This window comes from Danio aesculapii, chromosome 12 (assembly GCF_903798145.1).
Source record: "Danio aesculapii chromosome 12, fDanAes4.1, whole genome shotgun sequence".
NCBI lineage: Eukaryota > Metazoa > Chordata > Actinopteri > Cypriniformes > Danionidae > Danio > Danio aesculapii.
Genome location: NC_079446.1, coordinates 47,770,980 through 47,795,464, shown reverse-complemented (window position 1 = coordinate 47,795,464; position 24,485 = coordinate 47,770,980). Strand labels below are relative to the sequence as shown.

General features: G+C 36.5%; 1 protein-coding gene across 1 annotated transcript; it reads left to right on the top strand.

Annotated features, from left to right (window-relative positions):
- The first annotated feature begins 3,413 nt into the window (after positions 1–3,413).
- Positions 3,414–22,560, top strand: LOC130238212 (uncharacterized). The gene is given in 19 exon segments (XM_056469133.1): positions 3,414–3,459; positions 3,662–3,719; positions 4,054–4,080; positions 4,811–5,215; positions 9,408–9,797; positions 9,881–9,952; positions 13,664–14,056; positions 14,457–14,858; positions 14,962–15,036; positions 15,947–16,267; positions 16,270–16,326; positions 16,408–16,494; positions 18,550–18,675; positions 18,752–18,936; positions 20,151–20,308; positions 20,422–20,667; positions 20,858–21,020; positions 21,235–21,337; positions 22,104–22,560. Coding segments are annotated over 18 exon segments (3,357 nt in total). The 5' UTR covers positions 3,414–3,459; positions 3,662–3,679; the 3' UTR covers positions 22,211–22,560.
- The last annotated feature ends 1,925 nt before the right edge of the window (positions 22,561–24,485 follow it).

Genomic DNA, 24,485 nt, shown 5'->3' with positions numbered 1-24,485 from the left:
TTCACCTATGAGAGCCCTCCGGCCTCTACCCCAGTGCTATAGCTCTATTAAACCCCAGTCTGTGCTAAATCCTGGTGAATGAAAAAGTGGTAAATGATTCACTTCTTTCTGGGACTTTTCCAAACTCACCTAAAACTGCAGTTGTTAAATTGAAAAAGAGCAAGATGGATAACACAACCCAGGTTTATTCTGAAAACGTACCTCTACAGACATTTCTGAAGCCCGCAAAATATGTCCCGGTGGCAGGTTTTTCTGCAGTTTTTGTTTTGCGAATCCATGAGAGGCCGCTGTGGATGCTTTTTGAGATCTCAAATTTCTCTCGCCAGTGCCATTCTGCATTCCATACAGTGCCTGATGTTTTTGCGTAAACCCACCAGAGGCCGCTGTTGACTGACTTTTTGACTGACTGATGGACCGATCGACTGACCCACCTTCCCCCTTCCCTAAACCAAACCAATTTTATAGATTGACCCATCCACCCACTTCCCTAAACCCAACAAACACATTTCAAAAGCAATCCAGAAAAAGAAAAACCCTCGTCTGATTTTTACCACGTTTTCAGATTTTACCACATTCTCACCCTGTTATTTACTTGTTTATTTTATTTTTTGGATTCTGTTTTTGTGCTTTCTGGAACCGTTCTTCACCAGACTTGAACCCAGTTGTCGTCATCAACTACTCTCTGCATCTCAAGTCCGCTGATGTACAGTACATGGCGAGCTAACGGGACAAACTGGTTACAGTCAGAATGCCGTCCATACGGAAGTAAGTGGTAAGCGTGAAAAGGAATGGCGTCACACCGCCCTGTATCGTTCATTTAAAAAATGAAATGCAGCCATACATACATATGGCTACATAATTCATGGTCTCCAGAAACGTCTGTAGGGCTACATTTTCAGAATGAGCCTATGTCGGGATAGCACCTTATTGATCAACTACATTAGGCTTTCTGGGACGGTCCTCAAATGGTTCAGATCTTACCTTGAAGGGAGAGTTTACTATGTCAGTATAGGTATACAAGGCTCGATTCTGGCACCTCTCCTGTTCAACCCTTACATGCTCCCTCTGAGCCAAATAATGAGAAAGAACCAAATATCCTACCACAGCTATGCTGATAACACTCAGATCTACTTAACCTTATCAGTTAAACAAAGAGAAAAAAAGCCATTGCATTTGAGAACAGATGAGGTTCTCAAGGTGAATGTGTACCTTGGCTCTAAGGGTCAAAAAAAAAAAGTCAAGAATCTTGGTGTTGGAGTCAGACCTTTCATTAGTCAGAAGTTTGGGAAGTCATGTCAAAGCAGTAAATCAGCATACTGTTATCACAAAAAAAATTGGAGGAATTAGATGCTTTGCTTCCATTGAGGACTTAGAGAAACTTGTTCATGCTTTTATCAGCAGCAGGGTGGATTACTGTAACGGACTCCTCACTGGCCTTCCCAAACAGACAGTTGCATGTATTACAACAAGTTGCAAGTATTATTACTAGTCTATTAATCACTAAATGGCCTCGGACCCCAATACATTACAGATATGCTCACTGAATACAAACCTAACAGACCACTCAGATCTTTAGGATCAAATAAACTAGAAATTCCAAGAGTTCAATCTTCATCTACTAACAGCACCCCCCGCTGCTGGAATCAGCTTCCAGAAATGATCAGATGTGCTCCAACATTAGGCACGTTCACATCAAGACTGAAAACACATCTGTTTATCTGTGCCTTTACTGAATGAGCACTGAACTTTGTCTGACAGATCGCATTATTATTTCTTTCTTTTCTTTATCATTCCTTTAAAACCTGTTTTAACAAGTCAAGTCAAGTCAATCAAGTCAAGTGCTTTATTGTCATTCACATATACGTATATGCTGAACAAAATTTCCTATTCCAATAGAATATATATACATACACATATACATATATATATATATATATATATATATATATATATATATATATATATATATATATATATATATATATAGAAGCATCTTTTATAATATTCCTGGCCCTGGATAAACAAGCATCGCTTTTGTGCAATATCCTGAATGGAGGGGAGGGTCATACTCTTTTAACACATTTTAATCTGTTTTTAATAAATTTATTCTTTTTTTGTTTTATTTCTTATACTTGTTTCTTGTGTTCTTGTTTAGCCCTTTGTATTACCACTGTGTATGAAATGTGCTATGTAAATAAACTTGCCTTGCCTTGCCTTGCCTTGTCAGGAGACAATAGTTTACATCACATGGTTTTTGATGAGCTAAAATAAGCAGTGAAAGAATGTAGAACATTGCTCAAGAATTGAATTGCGGTTCCTCCTGTAAATGTGTGGACATTCTGTAATGATGACTCCCATAAAGAGGACCTATTATGCATTGCAAATTATGTTGAAACACAATTGTGCAGAAACAGTATTGTATTTTTTGTATTTTTTATAGTCACACTAGATAAAAACAGTCTGCAGAAACACTTTGACTGATATTCTCCCTTTGTACGTGTCACCAGAGGGGGGAAGCCCCACCTATTATTGACCATCTCTTGTACATCAGTATACTGTAGGACGTTAGTCTCATTTTTTAATCTGCCACTCTTTTTAAAAGAGCACAAAATGCATGTGTGTCTCATCTAATATTTATTTAACAATTTAATTTAATCCTTTCACAGCCAAAAATAAAAGGAAACAAATAAATGCAAATAAAACAAACATCTCAAACTGTCACCTGTGGCCTTCCATTGCTTATACATTTGGACTTGTATATCTGATGATTATATATATATATATATATATATATATATATATATATATATATATATATATATATATATATATATATATATATATATATAAAAAAATAATGTGAGTAAAATTTACATTCTAAATATGATTTTGACAACCAGTTGCCTTTAGACCTGTCCAGTTTTTTCTGAAATGGGTTCTAGACCACCTCCTGAAATTGGATTTATATGCTTCTCGAATGCGTTTAGTAGGGCATTCATCATGATCGGAAGCTATCCGATAGAAAAAAAAAACGCATAAAGTGACCAGGTGTAAACAGCCCCTTAATGTAATCAGTAAATTAATCAATTAATATTATAGACTTTAATATTATAAACTAGCAACATGATTTCCAGTAACAGTGTTTTTGCTTACTTAGAGGGTTTTACGATACAATACACTGCTTTGGAGAAACAGCTCAACAGGTTTGTTTTCGTTTCATTATTTTAGCACGAACTAAAGGAATGTCTTTCTTAATGCACGTGCTGACAAGGAAACGATCAGCTTAAATAAGAAATATATTCATGTCACAAGAAAAACTGGTTCACGGTATTGTTTCAAAATGACCTCTAGTTCCAGTAAAGGTCCACCCACAGGTATTAATAAAGACCCTGACTGTGATTGTGAGGTTTGCAGTTGATCATCATCAGAGTTTTGCTCTGCAGCAGCATCTGACCTCAGGTAAAGGCTTTTCACCTCATTTTAGCCCAGTTAACTCTAAAGAATGTAAAAGGTATGACCTAGTCAAATTATGGTTATTTGTTTATTTAGCATTTTTACCCCTACACTTGTTTAATAATGTGCAATGAAAAAATGTAAAAGTACAATAATTAATAAAGTTTTCTTGTGTAACTATGTTGTATACATGTGTGTATGTTTACAGGAGGTGTTGCCTACCACTATGAAGTGTCTGATCTTGCTTTGTGTGCTGTTGATTAATGGTGAGTCTTTATGTTGTCAAGTAATAATCTTATTTAAATATGGAGAGTTGAGAATGTGCATACGTTATACACACATATAAGCAAAACTACACAAAACAATTGTGTTGCCTAGATATTTATATGTATAAAGAATTTCATATATATATATATATATATATATATATATATATATATATATATATATATATATATATATATATATATATATATATATATATATATATATATATATATATATATATATATATATTATACACAGCACACACTTAAAGTAAACTTTTAAAATTTATGGGATTATTCTCCCAGCACTTATTAATTATTGTGTGTTCAACAGGTGAAATAACCAATGGACAAACAACAGGTAATGTTTTTTTTTATAACTAATGTATCTTCATGTATCATCACTATGTACAAATAGATTGGTCCTCCATTTAAATCTTACTTATAGTATGTAAAATCTATAATTGGCAAAAGTTGATTCACAATTATTTATTTATGTCTGTATTTCACTATGTTAAGATTGTAATATATCAGAAAAACACTGACTCAGGTAATTAAAGAATTTTATAAAAAATATCCTGAAATTAAAATGAGAACTAGAAAGACTGGAATGATCTGGTATGGTAATATATATATATATATATATATATATATATATATATATATATATATATATATATATATATATATATATATATATATATATTCATGTAAATAATGAGATGCTAATGAGTAACAAGTTAAATGGGCGGAGTCACAGGTGGGATGATTCATTATAGACACCAGAACCATAACTCTGGCTTCACCTGCTGGTCAACGCAGGAACAGCACAATCTGAAAACCAACATCTACATTTTCAGTCTTTATAAAAAGCCACTGTAGTACTTTTAGAAAAGAAATGTTTCCTGTGGAACTAAAATATACTTATTACAGTTTTTGTACGGTACTTAAAGTGAATTTAATTTAAATACAGTAATCCTTCCTTGGTGTATTATTCTAATATGATATCTTTTAATAAATACACACTACTGATTGTTAAATAGTACAGTATTATCATGGAGTATTCTTTTTATTTGTCATTATTCTATCAGAAAGTACAACTTCCAGCTTTGATCCATGCTATGATTATAACATTACTGATGACTACTGGAGAACCATACAGCAAAGCCCATATCAGTACTACGACCATGACGACACACTTGTTGAATGGAGCGGCTGGTATCGGCTGTATCTGAATGGACAAAGTGCCCAGATGTCTGAGTGGTGTGCGAGTTATATGGGCTGTGGTGGTTACACTGGACTGTATCTCAACGGTTCTCATCCAACACTTGAGGATGGAGTGGTGACCCGTGATGTTTTGGGAAGTTATATATGGTATAACCAGTGTGGGAAATACAGATCCACATCCATCCAAGTCAAAGCCTGTCCAGGAGATTATTACGTCTATGAACTCGTCAAACCAGATCGGTCCCTCAACAGGCCTTCATACTGTGCAGGTGCAACTCATTTCCAGATTAACCTATATTTAAATAGATTGCTTAATGACATTACTATTTTTAATTAGTGCTTTGCAGTCTATTAACCATAGACTGATGATTATAGGCACACATAGACACACTCCCATTGTAGCTGGTGAGTGCTGTGCAGCTAATCCTCACTCCTCTCCTTGTTAGAGCATCTGCCTCCCATGCTGGAACAGGGTGGTGTTACCAGACTGGTGGGGTTACACTGGTGCTGTGACCAGGATGGGTGTGAGGTTTATGCCGAGTTCTCACTGCACGATTTTAGCCTTGTTTTTCACTCAGTTTATTTTAGCTTTGAGATGGTTTTTGAAGGCAAAATGTACAATTTGTAGAAGCCATTTTGGAATAATCTGAAGTTATTATTCATCATATTTTCATTAGTATATTTATGACTTATATGTACACTCAGTTTATTTGTAATTTATTAAGGATAAGTTTAACCACAAAGAAAATTCTGTTATAATTACTCACTCTCAGGTCGATCCAATTCAAATTAAGATATCTGTACTCATACAAAGCTCCAAGAACACTTTAATGTCCCCAAAACAGTAAAGAAAAACATCTGTCTTCTCCCATGCGACAGGTCAGAGTGTGTGTTTACAGGCAATATGATGTATTGCCATTGCCATTTCATGCTCCAGTTTGTATATTCACGGACACGATCTCGACATTCTGAAGTTAGTAAGAGGATGCAGGGTTAACTAATATCTTCTTAGTCCGATTGCCTCCTACTCAATTGTACTAAAAGTGTAGTTCATTTAGTAATTTCCATACAACTTGCTAATATCAGTGATTAAACGAGAGGGGTCTGGCTGCAGACTCGGTGCAGGTGCAATCTGAGCTGCATGGTGGCCGGGAAGTGCAAAACAACATGAAACACTTTCACAAAGCTTGAGACAAATTTACAAATTTACAACAGGCAAAACAACCCTCGATTGTAGTCCACGATCGATCACCATAAACTTTATTTACGCCACCTACTCCACAGCACGAATTTACCTCGCTCACCATCAACAACACTTTTCCCCACATCACCTCCGGTGTGTGGTACATTCCCTTTCCATGAAGAATCTGTAATTGTAAATTTGTTTCGGGACTTGTAAAAGCGTTTTGCGTCTTGTTAATTTTTTTCTGAAATATAAATTTGTTTCGTCCTTGGTAAAATCGTTTTTCCTATGTAATTGTGTCTTATGATAGGTAAAAATGTTTTTCAAAATGTAAATTTGTCTCGAGCTTTGTAAAAGTGTTTCACACTTTGTAATGTTGTTTTGCACTTCCCAGCCACTGTAGAGCTGCATCCAATGCTTTGTAATGCGCTCACCTAACCCCACCCCTAACCCTACCCCTCACAGTGATGTCACTCGCTCCATTGAATGCATTGTGTCTAACATTGCATCTCTGAGCGATGCAGTCTCAGCTTGCATCATCAAGGCTGCATCCAGATACTATTGGATTAAACAGCAATCAAATGGTCTTCATGCTGCCGTGCCTCCTGCTCCGTCCAGTCAAATGAGCCTTAAAATATATAAAATCATGTCACATCATAGAGGTAGCGCAGACTCCACATAATCTACTGGATATATTGATTTCAGGAGAATTCAGAATGAATCAAATCTTGACTTTATTTTCCAGATGAAAGTGTATCATGCCAATTACAGGATCAAACAATAAAAGCCAATTCTGAAATAAATGCACATCAATTACTCAAAGACGAATCTAAGAGTTAGAGATGAATACCTGAACATGTAGAAGTACGTTGCAGCACATACTGTAAGTCTTGATACAACAGCTCAGGCTCACACACTGCAATAGGGTATACTGGCTACAAGATCCCCAAGGCACTTTTGCACCTTTCCCTTAAATACTCAACTCAGAACATTCATTCATTGATCATTCATTCATTTTCATCCATCTTTCTGGTGCCAGGTCGTGGGGGCAGTAGTCTCAGGTGAGACCCCCAGACGTCCCTCTCCCCAGACACTTAAGGCTGATTTATACTTCTGCGTCAAGCGCACACGTATGCTCCGGTGCAGCCTGTGTGTCAACTCATAGCCCTCGCCATGGCTGTCGCCGACATGCACCTCTCAAAAAATGCACATCGCAACGTCGGCTTGGTAGCGCTGATGAATGTGGGCGGGACCGAGAGCCACGCAAGCCAGATGGAGCGAGTGTTTACAAGTATGGGGTCCTGTGAAGGAGCTCCGGATGGAGACTGTTGTTTTGTGTTTACCTTATGATTAAAGTTGTTGCACGTCCGCCGGTTCCCACCTCAAAATGAGCAAGTTTGAGCCACTTGTACATTGAGATAGCGTTCAGAAAAAAACAAAACACCAGCGAAGAAACTCGACACAGAGGAACATAAAACCTCACTGCCAGCTAGTGTTTCGGAAGTGTTATTGCAGAGCAACACAAACAGCATGCAGAAGTAAAATGCACGGCTACGCGCAAGGCATGCGCCGTGGGTCACACCGATCACTCGATGCAGAAGTATAAACCATGCTTTACTCCAGCTCCTCCAGGGGGATCCTCAGGCATTCCCAGGCCAGCATAGTCCCTCCAGCATGCCCTGGGTCTTCCCTAAAGCCTCTTCCTGGTGGAGCATGCATGGAAAACCTCCCTAGGTAGGTGTCCAGCAGTAGTGTAGTCCTAAAAAAAGGTGGTGTACTATTACACCCGACCCGAGTTTTAAATGGAAGTAAGGCAAATAAATGATGAAAGTCAATGTTTCTTTGATTCATTAGCTATATGTATAGTTGTTTATGTGTATATGTATATATATATTATATATATATATATATATATATATATTATATATATATATATATATATATATATATATATATATATATATATATATATATTATATTTATTTATTTTTATTCCTTTATTTTAACATCAGTTACCAGTAACTATTAACTTTTAAAGAACTATTAAAGGAAAGGAATATTTTTAAGGAATACTTTGTCAATGTAAGGCAATGGTTACAGGTTTCCAGTTTTCTTCAAAATATCTTCTTTTGTGTTCAACATAAGGAAAAAGAGACTGGTTTGGAACAAGTAAAGGTTGAGTAAATGATAAAAATTATAATTTTTTTGCCAAAACTATCCATTTAAAAATAAAAAATTAAAAAATGTGTTCATTTTAAAGGGAGATGCTAATAGTCTAATCCTATTTGATGGTTTATGTTTAGCTAATAGTGCCGTCACAGCTGCTGTGGTTTTCAGGGGGCGGGGAATGGCGCAAGTTAAACAAAACAAAAATGCCCCAGTTGCAACAAATTTAGTAAATTTAAAAGTAAATTAGGGAAGTTTAATCAGAAAAACAAGTAAGTATACCGAGGTTATACGCAATTATTGATCCTCAGAAGTGGTAATACCCAAACAGCTCGTGGAAAAAAGTACGCATACTGAGTATACGTGCGTATAGCAAGAACTACACCACTGGTGTCCAGGAGGCATCCGAAACAGATGCCCAAGCCACCTCAGCTGGCTTCTCTTGATATGAAGGAGCAGCGGCTCCCCTCTGAGCTCCTTCCAGAGCTCCACATCCTATCTAAAAGGGTGTGCCGTGCCTCCTTGCGAAGGAAACTCAGAACAAATGATCATGAAGACAATAAAAGCTTCACAAAGATACAAGCAAATAGTAAAATATTACTGTGAAGTTGAGACTATTTTACTAATCACACAGAGACATTTAAAATGATACCAAACATAAAGGGGTAAAACAAGTGTAGATCCACAATATAACTTGGATATTCTGTGTGGAGTGTCAATGAGCTGTTCTGGTGAAGAAGGTGAGGTAGAGGGCAGGGATAGTTGAACAACTGGTTTCCTAGCTGATTGATTAGAAAGTTTATTGTTTAATTGCCTGACAGTTCTCATGGTCTGGCTTCATAGAATTTCATAACAGCTCTCGGGGTCTGATTTGATGGAGAAATTTAGCCATCCTCACAAATGCTTTCTATAGAGAATGAGGGAGCTATTGGATTTAATCTAAAATACCTTAATTTTTGTTCTGAATACTTTAGAGTATTGAAATGACATGAGCGTGAGTAATTGATAACAGAATTAAATTTACCCCTTAACCATCATTGTGTAAAATGTAATGCTCTAAGCTTTTTTCAGTGCAAATACAGTATTTTAACAGTACTTTTACATCATGACAGTTGCTTTCCCAAACATCAGCAGTGACCCCTGCTACAACTATGAGTCTCTGGATCGCCCCTGGAGAGCCAACAATGAAACTGGAGATTACTTGTGTGATGAACATTTAACCTGGAGTGGCTGGTACAGGCTTTCCTACTACGGAATGGACATCAGGATGCCAGAGACCTGTGCTACTGGATTCACCTGTAACACATACATGAATCTGGTACTCGATGGTCCTCACCCTCAGATAGAGGATGGAGTGGTGATCAGAGAGATCTGTGGTAGTTATTATTGGAGCGGCTGCTGTGAGTACAAGACAAGCCCAATCAGAGTGAAAGCGTGTCCAGGAAATTACTATGTCTATGAACTTGTGAATCCACACAACTGGTGTTCAGGATACTGCACAGGTACCCAACACCCCCCCACACTACCCCCTCTAATATTACAAATATATTTAACATAACTTCATTTTCCTCTTCTTTTTTTTAAGATAACAGCACTATTTCACAAGTGGCTTCGACCGTAAGTCCACAAATAATCACTGGATCCAGCGTCACCTTAAGTAAGTTTTAATCATGTTTTAACCATGTTTATAAGAAAAGAATGAAATATAAGCTCAAAAAAGTGACACATTTTATCCATGGATTTTAATGATGTTGTGTGTGAATGCTCTTAGAAACAATCCGAAGTTTATTTCTGCCCTTTTGAAAAGAAGTGTACTTTATAAGTTTATTTTATCAAGTATATTTACTGTAGGTAATGTAGAAATACTGTATATTTTAAGTATACTTCACATATTAACATCTATATACAAATAGTATACTACTGGAATACCTATTGGGAATAAATTGGCCTACTTTTGATATATAAAAGTATACTTTTAAGTGTACAATAAGTGTAACCCTAGTACACAGCTAGTCTACAATGACATTTAAAAAAAATTTGTACTGCACTGCACTGCACTGCACTGCACTGAACTCATGAGTATACTAGTATTCTGTTGGTAAATAATTAGCTTGTGAACATTGTCCCCTGCTTAAAATTCAGGCATTGTGTTTAAATGATACAACTGCACACATAGAAATGGACTGTAATGTGTAGTGGTGACGTGTCAAAGGAGTGCGGATCCAAACGCAGGTTTATTAAACAGAGATGGTCAGGCAAGCAACGGTCAACACAGGGGCAAACAGATGTATACAGGAAATACAGAGTTGTAGTCAGATAGCAGGCGAGTGGTCAGTACAGGCAGGCAGCAGACAATATAAACAAACAAAACAAAGTGAGGGTCAAAAACACGGCAAAGACAGGGCAATGAAAACACCTCGTAATGTGCACAGTGACATTATAAAAAGACTCAGCAACTTGTGTGTGAAACAGAGGGGTTTAAATAGTCCAAGTAATCAATTATCATAAGTATTAGCTGTGCTTGTGTGTATGTGTCCAAATGACGGTCAGCTGTGGCAGGAGTGATTGGTGCAAATACTTCTGGGAAATGTAGTTCAGCAGGAAGTGATTTCCAATGGAGAAAACACTGCTGGTGATTACAACAAACTACAGGAAGTAATCTCGAGCAGAGAAGACAACGTAAAGTGTAACGGATATTCTCTACTTTGTTCTAATTTACCACATAAAAGTACACTGAATGCACTAAAAGTTATGAGTTACTATATATGAATTACAATTCAAATATATCTAGCATAAAAAGTGGCTCTTCCAAAATAAGATTAGTTTGCAAAGTTACTAATCATTACCGCATTTGAATTTGATACTTAGCATATTCATTTTTTTTACCACTAGGATAGGCCTCATTTAAGGTTAATTTAGGGCATTTACACAGTTTGTATTAAAGGAAATAGAGAAACACGTTACTGGAGTGCATTTTGAGACAAAACAACGATACTGATTTATTTTAAGGTCTGTCACTGCAAATTATTTTCAGCTAAAACAACTCTAACATTTAATCCCATTCAATCAGTAGAGTAAAAACAAACTACAAGTATACTTAGAATGTGCAGTTATACTTTTAAGCATATGTCAATAAATAAGCATAGGCCAATAATACTAAGACTTTTCTGTCAGTCAGATATATTGTAAAGTATACATTTGCAGTATGTAAGTTTGACACCCAGTGGTAAAACTATGTACTGCATGCCTGGTTCAAAACACATGCAAGCGCAGGTTGCCAGATTGACGACATTCAGTGTTAAATGCTAATAATGTGAGTTTGAATGACATTTTACATGACATTTATTGTCATATAATGGAAGCAGCAGCAGATAGTTAACCTCAGATCTTGAAAAAAAAAAAAAATTTGAAATTGAACTTCATTCCAAGCCAACACATATCAGTGATTCAGCATGTACATTTAATAATGTTAAAGATGCTTAATATGTATTAATTAGATAATAAACCTTACCATTTCGTTGAAAAGGCATATTCTGTGCTTGTGAATGGCTGTATTTAAATTTCTGTTGTGTTTCGTCTGGTGCAAACAGCCCAATCGCTCATCACTGCGTATCTCGTCACGTAGCGTGTTGTTAGGACACATGGTTACAATGTAACCTGCTTACCTAATGTTTACGCTGGTAATATTTATATCATTTGCTAATTAATAACCTCATGTGGAACTGAATCTGCGTCTCATGTTGGAGTCTGCTACTGTCCACCGGAGGTTGCAATTCGGTCGCGGATGGGTACTTCGAGAGCCTTCCTGACTGCATGAATGAAATACGCTGAAATAAATTGGCTAAACTGGCATTGGGCAGGTGAAATGATCAAAACAAAGACAGCTGTTCTGGCATGTAACACATTTTCAAAGCAGAATATATAACTTCAGCATTGTTTTTCAGATAAACATGTTCACTTAGCATGTTTCTGAAATATCTGCAAACATATTATGGTGTTTTTATGCTTTAGAAGAGTCAGAAACTTACATACAGCACCTTTAAGTATGGTATTATGTATATTTTTGAGAAAAAAAAAAAGTAGTTCACTTAAAAAGTAGACAGTAAGTATATGCTACGGTGGCCGGGAAGTGCAAAACAATACAAAGTGTGAAACACTTTTTCAAAGCTCGAGACAAATTTATATTTTGAAAAACATTTTTACCTATCATAAGACACAATTACATAGGAAAAATCTATTTTACCAAGGATGAAACAAATTTATATTTCAGAAAAAAATTAACAAGACGCAAAACACTCTTACAAGTCCCGAAACAAATTTACAGTTACAGATTCCTTACGGAAAGGGAATGTACCACACACCGGGAGTGACGTGGAATGTACCACACACTGGAAAATATCAGCTCGTGTGTGACTTTGTAGACACAGGTTAACACAAGTCTACAACTATAGTCTACAACTATAACCACAGACACAGTCTACAACTATAAATTCATGGTTTGACCACTGCGATAAAACATATTAGAGCTATTCTGAGAAAACATCAGCATTAGAGTATGTAGAAACATGTAAACGCAAGTACATGGAAACAATCAGAGCACGGCATATGTTGACTGATAAAGATATCAAACATCACCATATAGACCTGGATAGCTCAATTAGATAGGTCAATTGATACTCGCGCTGAACATTTTGACCTGGGTTCGAATCCTGTTGATGACATGTCAGTCATAATCATTTCTTTCCATTAATTTTGGTTATGTACTGTTCTGCTACAGAAATATTAAAATCAATAATGTTTACAGTGACACTGACACCAAGTATTAAGAATATTTATTTGGTATGGACATGTTTTGTTGCTGTGAAAAAGTGACGAATCTGCCAATCTGCAAACGTGAATACATCTGGAAAGGGGCACCAGTTAACACGGTCACCGGTTAAACCGTAACACCGGCTTCATTCAGTTTACTTTTAAGAGTCCTCAAGCAGATGTTTACACCGTGTAGACTTGACATCATGTCCACGATTACAGCGTACGAGTGGCCCTTGTTAAAATATCAAACACATTGATGCTGTATGTCTAGTGTTTCCGTCTGGTCTGCGTCCTTTAGAGACTCCAAACACCGACCACACGTAAAGCAAAACCGCGTTAAGCTGCTCATGTGTTTGCCACAAAACGGGCAAAACATCCCTCGACCGCAGTCCATGTTCAGTCACCATAAACTTTATGGTGGCTTCCCGGCCACTGTATTTTCTTTTTTTTTTTAGGATACTAATAGTACACTTGAATAAACTGTATTAAAGGTGGTTTATATTTGTTCTTGTAAAGCTCCTCACTGAAATGTAACCCTTTTTTTGTCTTAAAACAGATTTGGACCCATGCAGTAACTACAACACACTAGATAACTACTGGAGAAGCATACTCAATACCTGGTACTGGTATGGATATATAATTGGACATGATGACACTCTTGTAGAATGGGATGGCTGGTACAGACTCTTCATAAATGAATCGAGTGCTCAGATGCCTGAATGGTGTGCCACCTATATGTCATGTGGAGGATTTAGTTCTCTGTGGCTTGGTGGATCTCATCCTCAACTAGAAGATGGAGTTGTTACTCGTGAAGTTTTCGGCTCCCGCAGTGATCAGTGCAGTCGCTACAGATCCGACCCAATCCAGGTCAAAGCTTGTCCTGGAGATTATTATGTCTACAAGTTTACCAAGCCAACAGTTTCAATCCCAGCTCCTGTATATTGTGCAGGTAGATTAATTACTCCTTATCATGAAGTAACTGTTCACAACCTAACTTAAACATTGAGAATATAAGATGTTAAACATATAACAATTTTGTATTTATTCAAAATATAAAAAAGCAACTCATAAACACAATACACAATTAAAAAACACATAAGATATGCTCTGTCCAATGAAAATCTAAAAAATCTGAAACACTTCAAAAAATGAACACATCTTTGCATTAGTGAATGCCTTAACCATAACATTCAACAATGAACTCTAACTGAGGTTAAACAGCTTTACCCATGAAGGATTTACTCTTCTACAATGATAAAGTTAAACAATGATTAATATATAATCTGTTATTTAATTTTTTATGAAGAATATGCAGTATATAATGCTGTCTTCCTGCTTTTTTATGACAGTATCTTTCAAAACCCCAAGTGTCGACCCCTGCTACAACTACACCAGCCTGGATGAACCTTGGAGATCCACTGATAACTATTACAATATTAATTATTACTACAATATCATGTGTGACTATAATGTGGAGTGGAATGGCTGGTACAGGCTGTTCAACAACAATCAGAGTGCTCAGATGCCAGAATCATGTGTAAATCAGTACACGTGTAGCAGTTCTAACCCAATGTGGCTAAATGGATCTCACCCTCAGCTTGAAGATGGAGTGGTCCTCCGACATGTTTGTGCTTCAGGATGGAATGGCTGCTGTTCTTACACATCTGAGGCTATAAGAGTCAAAGCCTGTCCAGGAAATTACTATGTGTATGAGTTTGTTAAGCCAGTAATTTGTGGAGCTTACTGTCTAGGTGAATTTATACTCACATTTTATTTAGCCAGATATATTTTCTATAAACATAAATATGAACATGTTTTTTCCTGATATTAATATAAACACTTTCTTAATACCAGAGGTGACTAATCAGAGCACAACAACAGCATCTATCCCACTGACACAATCCATTACTCCACCAATCACAACCACTGGTAATGTATTGTCTTGCTTCCTTTTTGCACAAGTATCTCATAACACATAATGTTTCCATTGTTTGTTGTTATGTTATATAATAACTCCGGACTAGAAATATGAATTAAAATCACAAGAAATAAATAATACAGCTCACAAAATATGCAGCAAAGGAAATGACAACAAGTTTCTAGAGATTATGCAATCTAGATAGAGAAGCTCTTCAAACTTACTAGTAACTTGTAGGCAAGTGTGTTGCAGCTGAATGGAGCCAAAACATGTAGGACAGTGGCCCTCGTTTGGACACCACTTTACCCCTGAAAATTATGCCCGAGTAGACTGAGATATGGCTAGATGTGATACAACTAAGGGTACTTGGTTGGGTACAACTAAGCTGTTAAATGTGATTTAGCCAGATGTTCCCAGAGGACTATGACTAAGCAAATAAAATGCAAATAAACCCAGATATAGTATGAGGAGTGTGAAATGTATATATAGATAACCCAGGAACCACTTTGTCCAGGGTTTAGGATGACCCAGGGTTAACGGTTAGGTTCGGGGTAGGGTTAGTTGTGAATATAACACAACAGGTTACTGTAAGGGGTAGATTTGGGGTAGGTGTAGACCTGAATAAAACATACAAGACAATACATGTTATTTAAGCCCAAGAAAGTTTGTACAGCCCTCTTGAAGCTCAAGTCCGACCTCTTAGTCTAATCACGACTTAGCATTTGTCTTACCCAGATGTCTAATCTGTAAAGAGACTCTAGATTGGCATGTTAAATTACACTTGTTGCTACTAGATAGAAGGAAATGTTCAAACTCTATAATACCTATAGCTTTGAAGTGCTTAAATTCTTCTACTTCAGTACAACAATATTTCAATTAATTGTTCAGCAACATTTATTTTTTAAATTTTCATTTTAACAGGTCCCCCTGTTGACCCCTGCTACAACTTCAATGTCCTGGATGACCCATGGAGAGCCACCAGCAATCAACATTCCTCTCAGTTAATGTGTGACAGTGCGGTGAGCTGGAGCGGCTGGTACCGTCTCTTTATTAATGGTCAGAGTGTTCAGATGCCAGACACATGTGTTGATGAGTATAGCTGCGGCACTCATGCTCCACTGTGGCTGAGTGGAGGACATCCAACACTTGAGGATGGAGTGGTCTCTCGAGATGTCTGCGGTCACTGGAGCAACAACTGCTGCTATTTCCAGTCCAATCCCATTCAAGTCAAAGCCTGTCCTGGAGGTTTTATGTCTATGAGTTTGTGAGGCCGACCACCTGCAATTTAGCATACTGTGCAGGTACTGGACACACATTTAACTCTGCCTTCTGTTTATGTTAGAGATGATGGCTTTCTGTGTAACATTTATTTGTGTTTCTAGATGTGAGGTTTAACACTAGCTATACAACTGACACACCAGAGACGACCACAACAGAAACTACAGCTGAAACCAGAACGCCAAAAACTGGTAATGTAACGTGCTGTATCATAAACTACAGGATTATTGCTCAGATTAAAATGTTTTTAGTATAAGAAGCTGTTGATGTCAAATATTGAAATATTTACATTCGTAATTGGAAAAAAAGAGGTAATGTGTATATGTCTGTGTGCTTAGTAGTAACATTTTCTGTATTGCAAAATAAATGTTAGCAATAATGCTAAATATAGTTACTATAGACTGTCAGTTTTAAGTTGTAGGTAAACTTTGCACTGTAGGACTGTTTTTTCCTCATCATTACATTTGTAAGGAGCTTCAAATTCGCTTCAAGTTTATTTGTATAGCTCTTTTCACAATAATTATTATTCCAAAGCAGCTTTACAAAAAGGTAAACACAATTACATTCAGACAAAATCATGAAAAAGTGTGTGTATACTCAAAAACAAATGTACAAAACCTGTCACGGGGGTGGTAGCTTTTCAAAAGATTCTCTTTTGTACCTAGAAGGTCAACATTTGTATCTTTAAAGGGCACATATGATGAAAATCATCTTTTGTAATCTGTTTGGACAGAACTGTGTGTAGATATAGTGTATCCACTGTCAAATTTGGGTGATAAGGACAATAAGTCTCTTTATTTAAATGTTCTGATGTTAAAATAGGATCCAAATCCCTCCCATTTTGAGGCCCATCGCAACGTGACGTAGAAGTACGATTTCCCTGCCCACCAATTTGATTGACAGCTGCATATTAACATGTCTCCGTAGTAACACGTATAATCATATCAACAAGACGTGTGCAAAGATACTGGGATTAAAAGATCTGTTCAGCTCTCTGTGATCATCAGTCATCATCAAATGTGATACGAGTTTTACAAGTTTAAAATGCTTTTAAATCAGTGCATGTTTGTAATGAATTACAGCGATTTACTTCAGCTTTACTCATCAGCACAGCCGCGTCAGTACAGTTATAAAAACGATGCTTCAATCCCGGTTTGTGGACGTTAAATCAGGCTTATTTTGTACCTTAACATAACAGATGTCCATATAGCAGTGGATATTAATGTGCATCCTGTCACATTTGCTGTGCAAAAACAATGCAAAGTTAAATGCTCGCGCTGTGTGTATCCGCTGTGAGTCTGTGTGTGTGCAACAACATTGTGTGTGACTCATCATCGCAGAAAGGCTTGAATTAACTTCACAACAAATACATCAAATAATCAATACAGTTCTTACTATAGTATTTCTCCCAAACGTTACCTGAGATCTGCTTCTTTTATGTCTGTCACTGTGCTGTTTATCTGATGCAGCCGAGGCGGAAATTGAGATTCACACTCTGACAGGCATGTGCGAACAGTGGGCGGGGAGAACTAGCAGTAAAAGCATAGGCACCAAAAACAGATACAGTGTGTTCAGAGCAGAAAATCCCAACGTTCTGAAAGGTATAGTAAATAATCTGATGGGTATTTTGCAACACAATCTCACGGCAATTTGAAACTTTTTGATTTAGTGGCTAATTCGTATGAATTTGTGCGATCTAATTCGTACGATTTAGTACGATTTAGTACGATTTGCTCATCCCCCAATGACGGTTGGGTTTAGGGGTGGGGTTAGGTGCCGCGCCTCCTTTTTAAAATCGTACAATTTCGTACGACTGAACTTGTACAAATTCGTAAAATACTTAAGTTTTGTCGTGAGATCAGGCTGGTTTTTTGAGCTGAAACTTTACAGACACATTCTGGAGACACAAAAGACTCAGCTTAAATCTTTAAAAAGGAGTAAAATAGGTGCTCTTTAAGTAACCAATATTCACTCACTTAGTCCTTTGGCTCAGTCCCTGATTTTATCAGGGGTCTCCACAGAAGAATGAACTGTCAAACTAATATTCAATTCAATTCAATTTTTTTTTCTGAGAGTGTAGGGTGGACAGTACAGCTGTCAATTGTAGACACTGAATGCAGTGTTGGCGACGCTGTTGTGAAACTGTATCTCGATAACTGATGAATAGCTTGTAGCTTAAACTAATTAAGCGACTGTTAAAGTATCCTTCTAACATTCCAATGATTATTAATAACTTGTACTTCTAGATGTCAGAAAGCCCTGTTCTGAACTCAACTGCTCCAAAGAGGAAAGGTGTGGGATGAAAAATGGTGTTTATGGCTGTTTATGTAACAAAGGCCACCAAAAACAGCGAGCACCTCAAGACTCCTTTGGTTAGTGTGTGATTCTACAATAAAATGTGAAATAAAAGGTGTTTTTGTGTCATTAATGATCATGTTTTTCTCTCAGATTTCAATGAGACCTGTGAGAGCAGCTCTGGCTCCATGTCTGTGTCTCGCTGTCAGCTTTTTGAAGCTGGTTTTTCAGCTGAGCACTTACACCTCAATGACCCCAGCTGCAGAGGAACCGTCCAGAACGGCAGAGTGGAGTTTAACTTCGACAACGATCAACACATCTGTGGCACAAATCTTGTGGTATGATCAACTACCTGTCTGTTAAATCTGATTTCATACTACTGGGCTGCTGAATGCTTGAGTCTGATAGGCTAATGAACATTCTAATGGTATGCCGTTATTTTCAGATAAAAAACAACTAAAGTACTTCATGCAGGTTTTGCCAGCATTACAGCTCCATATGATTACACTGAATGCTTTTAGTTATTTAACAGCTCAGTCAAAAATCACATCAAAGCACAACAGAAGTCTTTGCATTAGCTGTGTAAGAAACTAGTCCTACACACAGGAGCAGTTTGAGAACAAAAACCTGACAAATACTGAAATACAACATCTGAACAGCAATCATTAAAAAAACAACAACCACAATGTGTTCTTTTACTTCAGACTCAGACTTAATCGACTGTTAAAAATGAGTATCATTACATTTCGTTACCTGCATTTAGCCTGAATGTTGCAGCACAAGAACATGTTTGTAAGCTGAGAAAGAAACAAGCACGAGAACTGAGTTTCTTGAGAGAAAGAGAGAGCGAGAGCGAGAGCGAGAGAGAGAGAGAGAGGAAGAGAGGTCGTCACCTGGCAGCAGGTATTCATACTGTGGGATTACATATTTCTGGTACCAAAATACTGGCTTCCCTGTCAAATGATTGCATGAACCATTCGATACACACCCAACCATGACAAGAGAACTAAACGGTTAATTTCTTTTTTCATTTATCATCCCATCCATAGTACGTATACATTGACCATACATTTATAGTGACTGAAAAAAACTGCTTATTTCTATTTAACCTGTTAGCCAGCACTCAATTTTGGGGATTTACACCTACCTAACTTTAAATAGTAACAGTTCCTGACTCTAGTAAGCTACAAACACAAACTGGGTATCATTTACTGTGGTAAAAGGGGAAGTTACATGTTAAAAAATATAAAAAGCTTTACATTATGAATTCATGAGAGAAAAAAAATTGACCATCTGAGTAGTCCCCTAGCATGCTAATAAAAGTTATGAAAATTAGACAAATAAAAGAAAGTGCTCAAACAGACTTGCCTAGAAAATCTTTCATTCAGTGATGCTACTGAAAACAACATGCTAAAAACTGTCCCTTTTGCCCGCATTCTCCACCAATAATATATAGCACACCATTATTTCACTTGACAATAGGTGTTGTTCCTTTAAAAAATCATTTAAAGTTAGATATAAAAAATAAACTATATATATGTGTTGTCCGCAGGCCAACGGCAGCCACTTCATCTACAGTAACTATATTGTGGGGACGCCGGGAACAGAAGGTCTCATCAGCAGAGTGAGAATCCTGAAGCTTTCTTTCAGCTGTGTTTATCCTCAAACACAAACACTTTCCATGAACATGGAGATCAACCCACTGCAGAGGTGCTACAATACACTCATTCTGGTTTATTACTGCTGTAGTTTGACAAATTAGACTTTAGTTGTGCAATATATGTTTTATGCATACAATAATTTTAATATATATATCTTAACAGCACCGTGCACAAAGTCCTCCCCAGTGGTGAAGGGGTTTATCAGGTGCGGATGGTCCCGTATGTGGATGAAGAGTTCACTCAGCCCTTCACTGGTAGAGTGGATGCAGAGCTGGACCAGGAGATGCATGTGGAGGTTGGTGTTGAGGGGGTTGACAGCCGCCAGTTTGCCCTGGTGATGGACACGTGTTGGGCTACACCTGTGAATGACCCTGATTACAGTCTCCGCTGGGACCTCATTACTGAAGAGTAAAGACTTTTGAATAAATAATAATCCATGTAACCTTTAGAACTCCCTGAGATTTGTATCTTTTCAGTATTTCAGAACTAAAGCACTAGATTCCAGTCTTTGTAAAATGATTGACTGGAAGTCACTTCTGAGTTGAATGCGTTTGATGAAATAATTTGGTTTGTTGATTGTGGTTGTTGATCTTGTCAGGTGTCCCAATCCTGAGGACGACACAGTGAAGCTGCTGCAGAACGGCGTCTCCACAAGCAGCCGTTTCTCCTTCAGGATGTTCATCTTCACTGCAAACTCCACTAAGCTTTACCTGCACTGTGCTGTTCACCTTTGCCTTCTGTCCAGTGAACAATGCTCAACGGTGAGTTTAAAAAGTCTTCAGAATCTCCCACTGATGTTTCAACACTAAACACACACAGGGAGATATTATGGTGTTGAGGTTTAATGATGAAGGCTGTTAAACATGTTTGTTCTGCCCTCTGCTGGGGGTTTTGTGCACTCCTGTTGGTTTTGTGTTTGTTCAGTGATGTTTATCAGGGATTTGCACAGCTGGATTTGACTCTTTTCTCTTCTAGAGCTGTAACTCTGGACATCATCGGAGAGAGCGCAGGGCTCTGGATCTCCATGACAGTGCGTCACTATCTATGGGTCCTCTAGTGTGGTCTGGAGGAAACACAGGTCAGCATTTCATATGTCTGAGTGCAGTATTGGGGAAGCGGTTCTGAAACTGGAGTAGCTTGTAGCTTAAAGTAACTAAGCTACAGTTAAACCATCCTTCTAAAAAGTTACTATATAACAGTAGCTAGTTACATTGAAACTACCTTTTCCCCCACAATGACATTTAAACCAAATAAAGGAATAAGTCTTACTGAGTAATTTTAAGTAAAAAATTTGGTACTTAAATTTCTTAGGTCAAAGCCTAATGATTTATTACACAGTTTTTGAATTTATCAAACATATTCCAGGAGACAAAGTGCAAATCTGCAGAAGTAATAAATTAAGCACTGTAGCATTTTCTCCAAAACAAACAAACAAACAAACAAACAAACAAACAAACAAACAAACAAACAAACAAAAAAAAACCTCTGTGACAGTGGCTGAATTTTGGTCAGAAACTATACTGTATATGCCCTCTCACAACATTCTTCATGTGAATTGCCAAATGTTAAAATACTTTCTGGGCTGAAATTCAACTGATGTTACTTAAATATTATTTACAAAATGTATCGTAATAAATGACTTAATTAATGTAATAACCTTATAAGACAACACAGTTTCTGGAAAAGCTACATTGATTTATTGAGATCTGAGCTACCGTTAAACTACACTAAAACGCAGTTACACTAAAAGCTGATCCACATGTAGAGCTGCTCCTCAACACTGTTTGATTCAGCTGTAAATAATCTTTTATTTCATTAGACTGACTGCTATTCTCTGTTCACAGATGTTCAGTTTCTCCCAGACCAAGTGAAGGTTTCTGAGGCTTCTTGTCTGTGTGCTTCTCTGGTGCTGTTGTTCATTCCTCTGATGAGTTTCTTCACTCTGTATTAGTTTATTGAAAGTGCAACATTTAGTTTGGGTCATTTTAATGGATGTGGAACTGGTTGTGGTATTTCTTTATTTCATAAATATATTATTTTATGAGGGACAGCTATTTATTTCACATGCAAGGAATACATTATTAATAGTGATTTAACACACTAGGTTAATTATGCAATTATTTGGGTGTCTATAGTAACAAAGATCATATACAAAGTATATTTATGTTTGCTAGAGGGTTGAGCTTGTTGATCTGTTGAATGTTTTTTTAATCTTATAGCTTAAAAAAATAATTTAATATATTTTAATATAGTGTTAAATGTAGAATTCAGGCATTTAATGCAATGTGCTGTACAATGTTCAATAATGATTGAAAAGTTAAATTGTAAAAAAACAAATTAAAATCCATGATTAAAGCGATGTAATGTTCTGTCTTTTTTCCTTTTGTAATATTTTTTCTCAGTAAAAGTTAGAATTATTGCTCCTACCTTTAAAGTTATTTCCTCATTATGGCAACACTTTAAAATATGGGTGAACTGATATGCATTAATTCATGCTTAACTAATGCACAGATAATCATAAGTCAATGTATGACCAAAAGACCTAAACTATTCAGTTGAAATTATTGCATCAACAATTGATAACAAGAAACAGCAATTAATCTTTGATACCAATCTGTTAATTATATAGACTTTCATTAGTTGCTGATACAATAATCATTAAGGAAAACTCAGTTATTCATGAGTTGATGATTATCTGTGCATTAAAGCATAATTTAATGCACATTAGTGTACACATGGTGTTTTACGCTTATATTGTAGTAAGTGTTGCCTTTATTTAGAATACTGATGCAATGATAAGAATAAAAAGAGTCTTGCTGTTTTACTTTCTGTCTGAATGGTTGAAAAATGTTGCAGCACTGGTTGAATGCAGTGAAGTTCAGTCACTGATCAAATGAGAGAAAATGATTGTATTGTCGGTTTAGTGAAAGAGACTGAAGAGAAACTGAAAGAAAAACGTTTTTAAGAGTATTTAGATCACACTGAAGTTCATTTGAATACCTTGAGATTACGGTGCGTTAAGCTTTTACCTTGAAGATTTCTTATTTACACAAGCAATCATTAAAGGCGTCAGTAATCACTGACTATGTTGTGTGATACAGATATAAAATATGCTGTTTATAGTAAATATCTATCATACTGTAAAAGGTTATTGAAACAAAATAGGTTCATATTAAACTGTAGGAATGGATTTTAAGCACAGCGGTTCGAACTGTAGTTTTGATGAATGACTAAAAAGTTATCAGTATTGATGGTTAAAACTGTACATTTCTAGTCAAACCATTCTTCTGCAATCTTATACCAAAAATGGAAATAAGGGCAGTATTAATAGCTATAAATGTGGGAGAGCGTTGATATTATGTGACTGTATTGTATTGTAATATGGAGCAATTAAATGTTGATGATAAATCAAAAGTAATTCATAAATACTTGATAATAAGACGATTTAATGGCAATAACTTGTTATGGTTTTAACTGAGTTAATTACAAATAACTGTATAAAATGATCAAATATGAAATGATACAAAACATATGATAATAATTGTGCCCAGCTTAAACATAAAAATAAAGGTTACCAGAGGTAGAAGGAGAGACACAGGGGGAGAAAGAGACAAAGAGAGCAAGTAGGCCTCAAAGATTCAGAGAAGATAGACTCTAGAACAGGAGAAAAGCAGACCAGGAAAAGACAGGCCAGGAAAAGAGCCACAGCAGCGTTTTACCACCTATTTTGTATCTTTCTTGACCATGTGACCAAAGCCCAAATACTGAGACATTCAAACTGACCAATCAACATGTGACCACATCGTAAAACACCCAAAGTCCACACACCAGGCCCTGATCTTATCAGTATCTACCTTTGGAATTTGCGTAAGCCTTCTTTGGTGAAAAAATACATGTTTTGCCATATAAACAAATGCATATGATGATTTAGAGTCTTACAATACTTAAGCTTATTTTGTATTTACTTATTTGAAACAAACCAGCAAACTCAGAATGAACATTGATTTAAAGTTGTGTGCACTTAATTCAGTGGGATTCCTGATCGCTTGCTATAATAATATACCAATATCAATAATAATAATAATAATAATAATAATAATAATAATAATAATAATAATAATAATAATAATAATAATAATAATAATAATAGTAACCATAATAATAATAATAGTAATAATAATAATAATAATAATAATAATAATAATAATAATAATAATAATAGTAAT